The sequence below is a fragment of the Astyanax mexicanus genome, chromosome 10 (assembly GCF_023375975.1).
Source record: "Astyanax mexicanus isolate ESR-SI-001 chromosome 10, AstMex3_surface, whole genome shotgun sequence".
In the NCBI taxonomy this organism is placed as follows: domain Eukaryota; kingdom Metazoa; phylum Chordata; class Actinopteri; order Characiformes; family Acestrorhamphidae; genus Astyanax; species Astyanax mexicanus.
In genome coordinates, this window is record NC_064417.1 from 50166908 (window position 1) to 50179293 (window position 12386).

Consider the following 12386-nt stretch of genomic DNA (forward strand, 5'->3'; position numbering starts at 1 on the left):
GTTGGTCTAACTTTACAATTTTGTGTTAAAATGGTTGAACTTGGTGTTTTTAAAGGTGAACTCTCTACTAAAATTGTAAATTTACTGTTTAAAAAAATTAATTTAGCGTTTATATAGTTGAATTTGGTGTTCAAAAAGTGAAATTTGAATCTGGATGAATCTGGTGTTTAAAAGATTCAAATGGTTGGATTTAATGTTCAAAAATTAAAATGTTGTATTTCAAATGGTTAAATTTGGTGTTTAAAAGGTGCATTCAGTGTTCAAAAAATGGTATTTATTGTTCAAACATTTAAATTCAGTATTTTAAAAGTGACTCCACCATTCAAATGGTCAAATTTCTGTGTTAAGAAAATTTTATTTAGTGTTCAAATGGTTGAAGTTAGTGATTAAAAGGTGAACCCACTGTTTAAATAGTTGAATTCACAGTTGACGTTTTTTTTCTTTAGTGTTTGAAGGTTTTATTAAAGTGTTTAAAAGATGAATTCACTGATAAAACCTTAAAAATTAAAATTGAATGTTCGAATGGTTGAATTCAGTGATCAAAAATGTCCATTTAGTGTTCAAAGATTTAATTTCCGTTTATAAAAAGTTAATCCACTATTAAGATGGTTGAACCTGGTGTTCAAAAAGTTAAATTTAGTGTCCAAATGGTTGAACTTGGTGTTCAAAAGGTAAATTTGTCATACAAATGTTGAATTCAGTGTTCATATGGTTGAATTTCGTGTTCAAAAATTAAAATGTACTGTTCAAATGGTTGGATTTGGTATTCAAAAATAAAATTTAGAGTTCAAATTGTTAAATTTGGTAATTAAAAGGTGAATTCCCTTTTAAAATTATAAATTCACTGTTCAAATGGTTGGATTTGGTGTTCAAAAATTAAGATTTGTGTATATTTGGAATATAAAAGGTGAATTCAGTGTTCAAAAATTTTTATTTAGTGTTCAAACATTTAAATTCAGTATTTTAAAAGTGACTCCACCATTCAAGTAGTCGATTTTTGTGTTAAGAGATTTTAATTTAGTGATCAAATGGTTGAAGTTAGTGTTTAAACGGTAAACCCACTGTTTAAATGGTTGAATTCACCATTGACGTTTTTATCTTTAGTGTTTGAAGGTTTTATTAAAGTGTTTAAAAGATGAATTCACTAATCAAATCACGGTACCACTTTAAAATAAGACTACCTTTATAAAGGGTTTATAAATGGTTTACAATTAGTTTATTAATGGTTACTAATTAGGTTGTAAATGCTTTAAAAATCATTAATAATCAGTTATGTGGCTGTGGGTTCACTATTTGGCAAACAACAGGTCTATGTACATTTCTACGTATGTGTTATAACTGATTATTAATGATTTTTAAGGCATTTTCAACCTAATTAGCAACCATTAATAAACTAAACCATTTATAAACCCTTTATAAAGGTAGTCTTATTTTAAAGTGGTACCCAAATCACTTTTAGAACTTTTGATTGACACTTTAGGCCGTGAAATCATCATGTAAAAGTTGGATTTTACAGCTCAACAACTGGATTCACTTTTTTAATATTTCGATGCAGTTTTTTGTTCAGAAACATTGTCTTAAGTTTGAAATTAGTTTGCCTAATTGAATATTTTTACTGTATATGTGTTAATCTGATTTGTTGGGTCTTAATGTAAATCATGATAAAAGTAATGATCTCATATGCTTAACTCTTCAGTGATTTAGTAGCTGGTAATTCTGGTGAGTAACACAGTGTCCAGGATCTGACCTTCAGCAGGTGATACAGGACAGCACACATGCTTACAGAGCATCTTCAGAACATCAATCACACACCCAGCACAAAGGTCACTCAGCACATCCATCACACACACACACAAACACACTCATTTACATATGCACTGTGATGCACCATTACACCATTCACAACACTGCAGCATGCTAAGTTTATTACTGTAAGTACTGTACTGTAATTAATGAATTTTATTATAAACTATATAATAAATCACATGTACATCAGATTAGCACGAGCTAACATTCTGCAGATTGAACTCTTAAAGGTTTAAGTTCAGTGTTTAAAATGGTTTAATTCGATATTCAAATGCTTGATTTAATTATGCAAATGTTAAAAATCAAACATTGTTTAAAACATTGGATTCACAGTAGAAAACATTTATTAACTTTTCCTATGTTTGGATGTTTTGTATTATTCATTTATTTATTTGTTTCTTAGAATATTTTTTCAGAATGTAGTAGTGTAAATTAGAGTTGCACGGTGTACCGAAGGTTCGATTCTTTTTCGATACTACGTCATCACAAACGATTCGGTTCTTTAGCGTTCGATGCTTTCGATACTGTATATAGCCCAGTCACTAGCTTCAAATGAGTCAAATTAGTAGGCGCGATTTGATTCAGTTCATAAGAAAACTGATTCACACCGCAGCAGTCGGTGTGGCAGGATTCAGATAAACTTAGTGTTCTGAACAAATGAATCGATTCACGCGCAAGCCAGCAGAGCAGCAGCGAGTGTAGAATGGCGACGGCTAAAATAACAGATGTCTCTCGTCCGCGACTTGTGGACAAAACGGGCGCGAGGAGTGAAGTGTGGGAAAATAGTCTGAGATGTAGGCATCTGTTTTTTATTTATATTTTTATTTTTAAATAAAATAACGAAAACGGAAAGTGAAACTAAACTACTTTATTTATTAGCGCTGTTTTCACTCCCGCAGTTGTACAGCGGGGGGTGTTGTGCCGATTCTGTCCGCGAAGCGGGAGTCGGATTCAGTAGCGGATTCGGCACAAGCGCGGCGGCACCTCGCGGTCCGCGGTGTTAGTTGTAAGCGCTCGCGCTAGCCGCAAAATACGACAGAAAACACTGAGGGAGCTGCAGAGTTATGTGTGGGACTAGAATATGAGCACGAGGAGATAAAAGAGAACCTTTACCTGTGAGTAACTCACATCAGAACACGCAAATCTCTCTCTCTCTCACTCTCGCTGTGTCTCTTTCTCTGTTTCTCTCTCTCTGGCACGTGAACGCCTCCGCGTTTGACCTGCAGCACTGTGTTTAGCTGTTCTTAAAAATCATTTTAATTAAATAATAGTTCTATGCTTCTATGTTAGTGTTATTTAACATAATAGCAGACAAGCACCCTGATCTCTACAAAGAGCTGAGAAGTCGACAGGTTAGTGGAGTTAGTCAAGATACACTCTGTCTGTAGCTTTACTAAGATTTACTAGCGACTGCTTATTAAAAACGGTAAACGGTTTATTAATAAAACGGAGCAGTGAGTGTTAAAATGAACATAACATTGTAATGTTCTTCTGTCTCTTTATTTTCCTTATTCAGAACTTAACTTCTGCCCGCCCGTCAGGTTCACATAGTCAGGCTACCATTACCTCTGGTTTTAGTTTTAGTTTTTAGGAAGTGTTTAGATAATTATGTTATAGTTAAGGTTATAATAACGAAACTTGTTTTTTGTTCAAATGTTTCATTTTAGAATAAAAACGTTTGCACCGATTGTTCAGTGTTCAATCCAGTTCAGTCAAAAATAAACATTTTATGTTCAGATATTTTTATTGTTTTTTTTTTTCTTCCAAGTATCGTTTTGGTATCGAGAATCGTGATACTACAGTTGGTATCGGTATCGAAGTCAAAATTTTGGTATCGTGACAACCCTAGTGTAAATGCGACTTCACTGTTTAAAAGTTTAAAGTAAGTGTTTAAATGATGAATCCTCTATTTAAATAGTTAAATTTACTGTCCAGAAAGAAAATCCCTATACACATATAAAATATAGATATTTGCTTCTCTCAGAAACCTGTAAATAACTCTTTTATGTTGCAGTGATTTCTATATTTTACACTTTTTCTTAATTTAAATAGAAGCAGGTTGGGTTTGCACTGTGTTTAATATAAAAGCTGCATGTAAGTTGAAGAAGGGTTGCTTATTATTTGTAAAAAAAAAAAAAGAATTAAATAATTAATCAATCATCAATCAAGTTGTTATGAAAGAAGTAAATATTTAAATCACAATCGAAAATCACTCATATATTTGAAGAATATGATTTTTTTTTTTTTTTTTTTTTTTACAATTTTGCCCAGTCCTACTTGATTGTAAAGTGTCCTTGGGTGTTTTAGAAAGGTGCTCTATATTAATGCAAATTCATTTACTTATTATTTCATACTAGTAAGGATAGCATTTTAAATCATTTTAGAATCTGAGTCTCACGTTCATACTCAGTGCTCTACATACAGCTGGGTTATGAAGGTAGTGAGTATTTGAGGTTGGTAAAGTGATACAGACTAGTGCTGGCCAGTGTGCAGATCTGTCCACATATATAAATGTGATACTTCGAAGAATCTAAAGTATTAAACTTTCATAATTATTTCAATACAGCTTTATAATGTTCTTCAATATTACATTTACAATGTGAAAAATCAGGAAAAGAAAGAAAACACACTGAGGGAAATAGGGGTGTGCCATATCGTATCGTACACAATAATATTGTCAAACTTTTTAAATATCATGAACGATATTACACCCTAAAATATCGTGCCATAACACTCACCCAATTTCCCATTATATATCTACTAGAGATAGATTAGATCTGTCTAGTATCATTTATTTTAATCCTGGATATATAGAGATATTTGGAGTGAATTATTATTAGTTTCATGACATTCTGGATCATTGAGTTCTGTTACAAATCTGATAAAATACTTGTATTTTTTAATCTCTCACATAGGGGTGTATTGTATAAGTATTATATTGTATGTAATCTTTTTTTTTCTTGCATTGTATATTGTATTTTTGAAATTTTTAAAGTTTTTAAAAAAGTGTTTTGTCATATCGCCAAGAGTATTGTTATTGTGAAAATACCATAAAATATTTTTATATAATTTTAGGGCCATATCGCCCACCCCTAGAGTGAACTAAATGAGAAGAGGTGTGTCCAAATGTTTGACTGGTACTTATTTATAATTTGAAATAATTAATATTCATTTTTAACCACACAATGATTTTAATGATTTATTTTATTTTTTTTATTATTGCCGACAGAAACTTGTGACGTATTTGGGTAAATTTTCAGCTTGATGCTCTTTTGGTATTGATGCTCCTCTATGTTATTTATTTGCGACAGGAAACATAGAAAAACGTTTTTTTTAAGGTTATTTTGTTAAAACCGCCTTTATAGTCTCTTAAGAAAATTAATAAACAGAAGCGCAGAGTCCGGTTACTCACACAGATGACCCGGCTGGGGGAGCTGATGCTGGAGCCGGGGGGTGAGATGGAGGTTTCGGACATGCGGCGTACCCTCAGCTTCCTCTCCGCCCGCGCCGCCTGTTTACACCCCGGATGCCACACCTCCGAACCTGTAAACCAATAGAGAGAACCAATAAAGTACAAATTTATACATTTTCACACAATTATCTAAACTTTCTACTCCTTACATTTTAATTAAAACAGCCTCGTTACTCCTATTTCATTTCAGCCTGTTTTCATTCCGGCTTCTCATCGTTCAATAAAACCCCCTATCCAGATAAATCTCTCCATCCAGATAGAGTGAATCTGATTGTGATTGGATGTAGAGAAGTATAAACATATACCATTCTGACTCCCTATTGGTTTATACTGTGATCCATCACACCTGCACACAACCCCCCCCCCCCCCCCCCCACACACACACACACACACTCCAGTAAGAACATAGCAGACGTATGTAGTCTAGTATGAAGATGATCCGTGCAGAGACTCAAGAGAACTCCAGACAAACTCCAGCCCAACTAAACTTTAATATCTTTAATATATTTACATTCTACTGTTTGTAAAATACATTCATTTTCATATATGAGCATATATGCAGCTGAAACACTAGGTAGCCTAGTGCAAAATCCCAAATTATATTATCAATATATATTAACATTTTAATATTTTAACATTATAGTCATTATAGCTTTTAGAAAAATGTATTTTGGGGAGGGGAGGGGGGTAGTGCACTATAGGACTCTGTGGGCGTGGCCTAAGCGTTTGTTCTTAATGGCTTTATTTATTTTTTCTCCTTACATTACTTTTACTTTTATACTTTAAGTAGTTTTGAAACCAGTACTTTTTTAAACACTTATACTTAAAGAGTAAAAAGCTTGATAGAGCTGATTTTTTTTTAATAATAAATAAGTATTTTAAACCCTAGTATTTATACTTCTACCTACACACCTTTGCCCAAATATCTCACAGGTCAGTGCAGTACTATTTAATGTCTATTGTATGTGGCAAAAGTCATGGCACATGATACTGTATATGTGGCATATCAGTGTAGACTGCAAAAACAACGCATCTTCACTTTTTTAGTATTTCCTTTGTATATAATTTAAATTATTTACATTGTATCAAAATTCCTTGATGAATGGACCAATAGAAATGCTCCAAAATGAGTTGGAGTAAAGTCTTTTTTAATTGCAAGTTAAAAAGGCTCTTTCCTCATATGTATATATGAGTTTTTTTGCAAAACAACAACAATAACAGCAGTAAACCACTGGAAAATATAAATGCCTAGCAGGCAGCAGTAAGAACATCACAAGCAGTCATATGAATCAATAACATTAACCCTAAGTCAAAGTTAAATGGGTGTGTATGAGTGTGACCGTTATAGAGGTCATGAAAACCCATCACTCTATAATCAGATGATCCAACTCAGCTGATCATGAGACACTTGCTAATCTTTCCTCAACATGATCTGTAAAAAAAAGGTCCCCAGATAACTCCATGATAATACTAGTGCATCTCAAATTAGAATACATTCAAAAAGTTACTTAATTCCAGTAATTCAGTTCAAAATGTGAAACTCATATGTTATATAGATGTATTACACACACAGAGTGATCTATTTTAAGCTTTTAAAAATTAGAATATTATATAAGACCACTGGTACTTTTAGCAGTGTGGGCAGTGTGCCAAGTCTGCCAAAAGTACCAATTGGTCTTATATAATATTAACTTTTTCTGAGATAATGATTTTTGGGTTTTCATTGGCTGTATACCATAATCATTTTGTTTAAGATGCACTAGTAGGAGTTTGGCTACATACGGTACAGGCCAAAAGTTTGGACACACCTTCTCTTTTTCAAGGCGTTTTCTTTATTTTCATGACTATTTACATTGTAGATTCTCACTGAAGCATCAAAACTATGAATGAACACATGTGGAGTTTTATGTACTTAACAAAAAATGAGCTGAACCTCCACAGTCACCGGACCTGAACCCAATCCAGATTTAGGGTTTGGGGTGAGCTGGAGCACAGAGTGAAGAAGGCAAAGGAGCAACAAGTGCTAATAAACACCTCTGGGAACTCCTTCCTTCCTTCAAGACTGTTGGAAAACTTTTCATTTCAGGTGGCCACCTCTTGAAGAAGCTCATTGAGAGAATGATGCCAAGAGTGTGCAAAGCAGTAATCAGAGCAAAGTGGGGCTATTTTGAAGAAACTAAAATATAAAACATGTTTTTTTTTTGTTATTTCACCTTTTTTATTAAGTACAAAAAACTCCACATGTGTTCATTCATAGTTTTGATGCTTCAGTGAGAATCTACAATGTAAATAGTCATGAAAATAAAGAAAAGGCATTGAAAAAGAGAAGGTGTGTCCAAACTTTTGGCCTGTACTGTACATACAAAAACATTCAATATGAAAATTCAGGAATATTCCTTGCTTAAAATACTGGGATAACTGCTGTAGAATATTTACCACATTAAGTTTATCAACTATGCAAAACTCATCCTGTGCCCAAAAGTCTCCTTTTGAGACCCGACATCTATTATAAATGAAGCCAGTCTGAAGAACATTGCCCATCATATGAGCTCCACTGACTCCATAACCGCACGCAGTGCCTGGACCCAGATGATCACCACTCGTCATGGAGTTTAAAGACAGACGATCAAGCATTAGAGCATTTATTTTAATTTAAAAAGATGCAGAGCTTTCAGACCTCAAATAATGCAAAGAAAACAAGTTCATTTTTATTGAGAAACAATAATACTAATGTTTTATGAGTTTAGAAATCAATATTTGATGGAATAACCCTAATTGGCATGTTCTCCTCCACCAGTCTTACACACTGCTTTTGGATAAATTTATGTCCCTCCTTGACCAAACATTCAAGCAGTTCAGTTTTGTTCGATGGCTATTCATCATCTATCTCCCTTTATATTATATTCCAGAGATTTTTAATAGTGTTAGGTCATTTTTTTTTAATGTCAAGGTTTTTCCATCAGATATTGATTTCTAAGTTAAAACATTAGTAGTTTTGTTTCTAAATAATTAAGAATGTTTGACAATTTCTCATTTCCTGCAAATAAATGCTTTAAATGACAATCAATGACTCAAACATATACATTTTAAGTAAAGTAAATAGTAAAATCAGAGAAAATTATCATTTTGTCATGGTCTCTTAATTTTTTTCCAGAGTTTATACACATGTATATACACTATACACATTCAAACAGCTGTTTGAAGTGAAATTGAAATATGAGTATAAGATGTAAAGTATGCTATACACAATTTGCACATATTCAAGAAAGGCTAAAGGAAGCAGACATACAAAATGGTAATAAATAGATAATACATAATATAATTACTGTACAGTAGTATAATGTACAAAATATTAATATATACTCTCTCTCTCTCTCTCTCTCTCTCTCTCTCTCTCTCTATATATATATATATATATATACTCTCTCACCCCTACAGATGTTTATTATACTATACTTTATACATGTTTAAACAAAGTTACCTTAATTCTGATTAGCTGGTTTGGTTAATATAATTATCTTTTTTATAATTTTTATAAATATAATTTTCTCCCATTTTTCCCCCAATGTAGCTAGGCCAATTATCCCACCAATTCAGCTGCTACTTAGCTCCATCACTAGTGATGCCACAACACAAGGAGGGTGAAGACTAGCACACGCCTCCTCCGACACATGTAAAGTCAGACTCCGCCTCTTTTCTAACTTTTCCAGCCAGCACACATTGAAAGGAAAACGCAGTGCGACTCGGTTCTGATACATCAGCTCACAGGCGCAGCCTTGTGCTGATCCACATCACCCTAGAAGTGATGAGGATAAAGAGCGCCATCTACTGTACCCACCCAGAGAGAGAGAGCAAGGAGAATTGTGCTCTCCCAGGGCTCCGGCAGCTGATGACAAGCTGCACGACCGGGACCTGCATTTGAACCAGCGATCTCCCGAGGATCTTTCTGACCTCGCACTCACCTGTCAGGTACATCTCCTCCCCCTCGGTAAACATCATCTGACAGCGGGCACAGCGGGCACAGGTCGGGTGGTAGTGTTTCCCTCCAGCCTGCAGTCAGAGTCAGAGAAAGAGAGAGAGAGAAAAAGAGAGAGAGAGATAATGAGTATTACTGCAGTGAAGGGAATAAACTCCTCTATTCCCCTTGTTAAACCTGTAATGATAAGAGTGATAATGGCTCCAATTAAAGCGCATGCAGCACTGCGCCGCTCAGCAGCGGACTGGGTATAAACCAGCGCAGTAATGAAGCTCTGAAGCTCCTGTAACTCTGATCCAGAGACTTCATCATCTCCGCCATGCTTAACAACCCTCCTGATCACGCTACGCTGCTCTCCAGCATCTCCCGCCTCTTAATTGCCAGGCGTCAGTAATTGAGGGAACTATTCCTCAGAGGCCGCTGATGACGGGAAGCTCAGTGATGACAACAGCGCATCATCTCTACCCATCAGCCCGATCCACTGTCTCACTGTCCTGAGGAGAATCTTCAATCAGTACAGATCACAGTAGCACAGCTCCCTCAGTGTTACAGTGCTAGCAGTGTTTCTGATAGTTCTTGTTATTTAAAAATGCTTTTACTGTTTCTAAAAAATAAAAAAATAATTATACGCAAAATACTTTGTTGGATCAATTCTATTGCAAATTGCTGCATTCTGCATTTTTTTCGTTTGATCCTGTCCACTCCAGTTTCTGAATCAGTTTTTCTGATTTTGCTATTTATAGGTTTATGTTTGAGTAAACATAACATTGTTGTTTTATTCTATAAACTACAGACAACATTTCTCCCAAATTCCAAAAATAAAATAGTGTAATTCAGAGCATTTATTTGCAGAAAATAAGAAATGGCTAAAACACCAAAACGATGCAGAGCTTTCAGACGTCTTGGTATCATGTTCTCCTCCACCAGTCTTACACACTGCTTTTGGATGACTGTATGCTGCTTTACTCCTGGTGCAAAAAGTCAAGCAGTTCAGTTTGGTGGTTTGATGGCTTGTGATCATCCATCTTCCTCTTGATTATATTCCAGAGGTTTTCAATTTAGTAAAATCAGAGAAACTCATCATTTTTAAGTGCTCTCTTATTTTTTCCAGGGCTGTAGATAATTAAGTTGTTTTTTTAGTATTAGAATATGGAATTTTGTGAGCATGGGTTAGTCAGGAAACTGTTGAAACAACACTTATGACCCAATTTTAGCAATGCATAGCTCGCTCGTTAACTGTGGATTGAGTAGCTGGACTTAGGAGTGTTGGTGTGTCTTTGGTATCATTAGGGCACAAAAAATAAGCCTTGCACAAAACAAACCAAAGGCATGTATTAATTCTCTTAATTAATCATGGGTTGTTTTTTTGGGGGCGTAACATGAAATAAACCAATCATTGCTCCAGTTTACATTTGCTTTAAGAGGCGGGTGAGCTCTGACTTTGGCGTGTTCGTATCTTAACAGCCCAGCGCTTTACGCATCTCAGCAGAGACAGATACTGACCTTAGTGTTCATACTGTGAAGATACACCAGTAGCTCATTTAAGGGAACAGCAATGTTATTTTATTCTTTATTCTGTGTAGAGATTAGATCGGGCCCAAAAAATCCAACCCGACCCAGCCCGAGCCGTGCACGTTCTGCCCGAGCCCGATCCTACCCGCCCCATAAACTGGCTGTTTTTGGGCTGTTTGAATGAGCGAAATATAATCAGAATTATGTTAATTAACACTGAAACATAGAAGCATAGAACTATTATTTAATTAACACCGCGGACCGCGAGGTGTCGCCGTGCTGCCGCTGTTGAGCCGAATCTGACTCCCTGAATCTGAATCCAACCCCCACAGAATCGGCACAACACCACACACCACCCCACCCCAACCCCCCCCCCCCCCCCCGCTGTACAACTGCGAGAGTGAAAACAACGCTTATAAATAAATGAGTTTTTTCACTTTCAGTTTTCGTTATTTGGTTCGTTTTCATTAACAATAATAATTGGTTACTTAGCAATGTTGTGATTATCTCACCAGAGCTTTATTTAAAAATAAAAATATATTTAAAAACCAGATCCCGACCCGGCCCGAGGCATGTGGTGGTAAATCTTGGCCCGATTTCGGGTCGGGCCTCAGGTCAGGTTGGGTTTGGGCAGATAATTTAAGCTCTAACTCTGTTTATTGTTGATGTAAAAGCTGGATTTGCGCTCTGTAAGCAGTAGCCAGTACTTTTACACTTTTACTTAAAGAGTAAAAAGCTTGAGTTTATACTTTTTCAACTTCTACAGAAGTATTTTATTAAAAACTCCAGTATCTATACTTCTACCTACTGAGTAATGAATGGAGATACTTTTCACACCTTTGTATCAACCTAACAGATTCAAAACTTGTTGTTTTGCACAGTTTGATGATATTTACAATTAAACACAACTGATTTAACAAAGTTCATCAGCTAATTCAGATACAGATTGTACTATTAATTGGCATACACTGTACTAAGTTGTATTTACTTTAGCTGAAAGCTTTTGTGATGTGCTTTAGCTGGGATGGACCGAAAATAGTTTATTACATTAATTTAATTTTTTTAAATGGACATAAAGTAACGGGAAGCTATAAAGTATCTTCTCATGCAGTGTTTTCTTTTATTTCTTTATTTAATTTGTTTTTTACATTGTAGAATAATCTTAAAGATACGAAAACAATTAAGGAACACATATAGAATTACGTAGTAAACAGTAAAAGAAGTGTTATTTCTCCACATTAATCTCCTGATCTAAACCTGATGAACTGAGATGGTGAAAGTGATTCACTCGGGCCATAAATACCGGCCTCCCCGGGCTGCTATAAGAAAGCCTCCAGAAATAGTCTGATTGACAGGTGACCTAAATGAGTCTGAGCTTCCTGTTAAAGTCCAGGTGGTTGGACGGGCAGGTGGACGGGCAGGAACTCTAACTCTCACTTAATCTCATTTAATCAGCATTAAGAGAAGATTCTGATCCTTTAAACTGCTCTTACGTCATACAGCATTTCTACAGTTAACTAGAATTAACTCCACATTTCTTCTGTACTGGGTTCTACCTGATCACTGGTGAGGGCTGAGTTAGGCTCTGAGAACTGTTATATTACTGAGAGTCACCAGCAG

General features: G+C 35.2%; 1 protein-coding gene across 5 annotated transcripts in view; it reads right to left on the reverse strand.

The window, feature by feature from the left end:
- ablim3 (actin binding LIM protein family, member 3) overlaps window positions 1-12386 on the reverse strand; it is a 163254-nt gene that overhangs the window by 50669 nt on the left and 100199 nt on the right. For all 5 annotated transcript variants that reach the window (XM_049483889.1, XM_049483888.1, XM_049483886.1 and 2 more), the window contains exons 7-8: window positions 9241-9328; window positions 5219-5349 (exon numbers count right to left, since the gene is read on the reverse strand). In XM_049483889.1, coding sequence (XP_049339846.1) covers window positions 5219-5349; window positions 9241-9328 — 219 coding nt within the window. The remainder of the gene's footprint in view (window positions 1-5218; window positions 5350-9240; window positions 9329-12386) is intronic.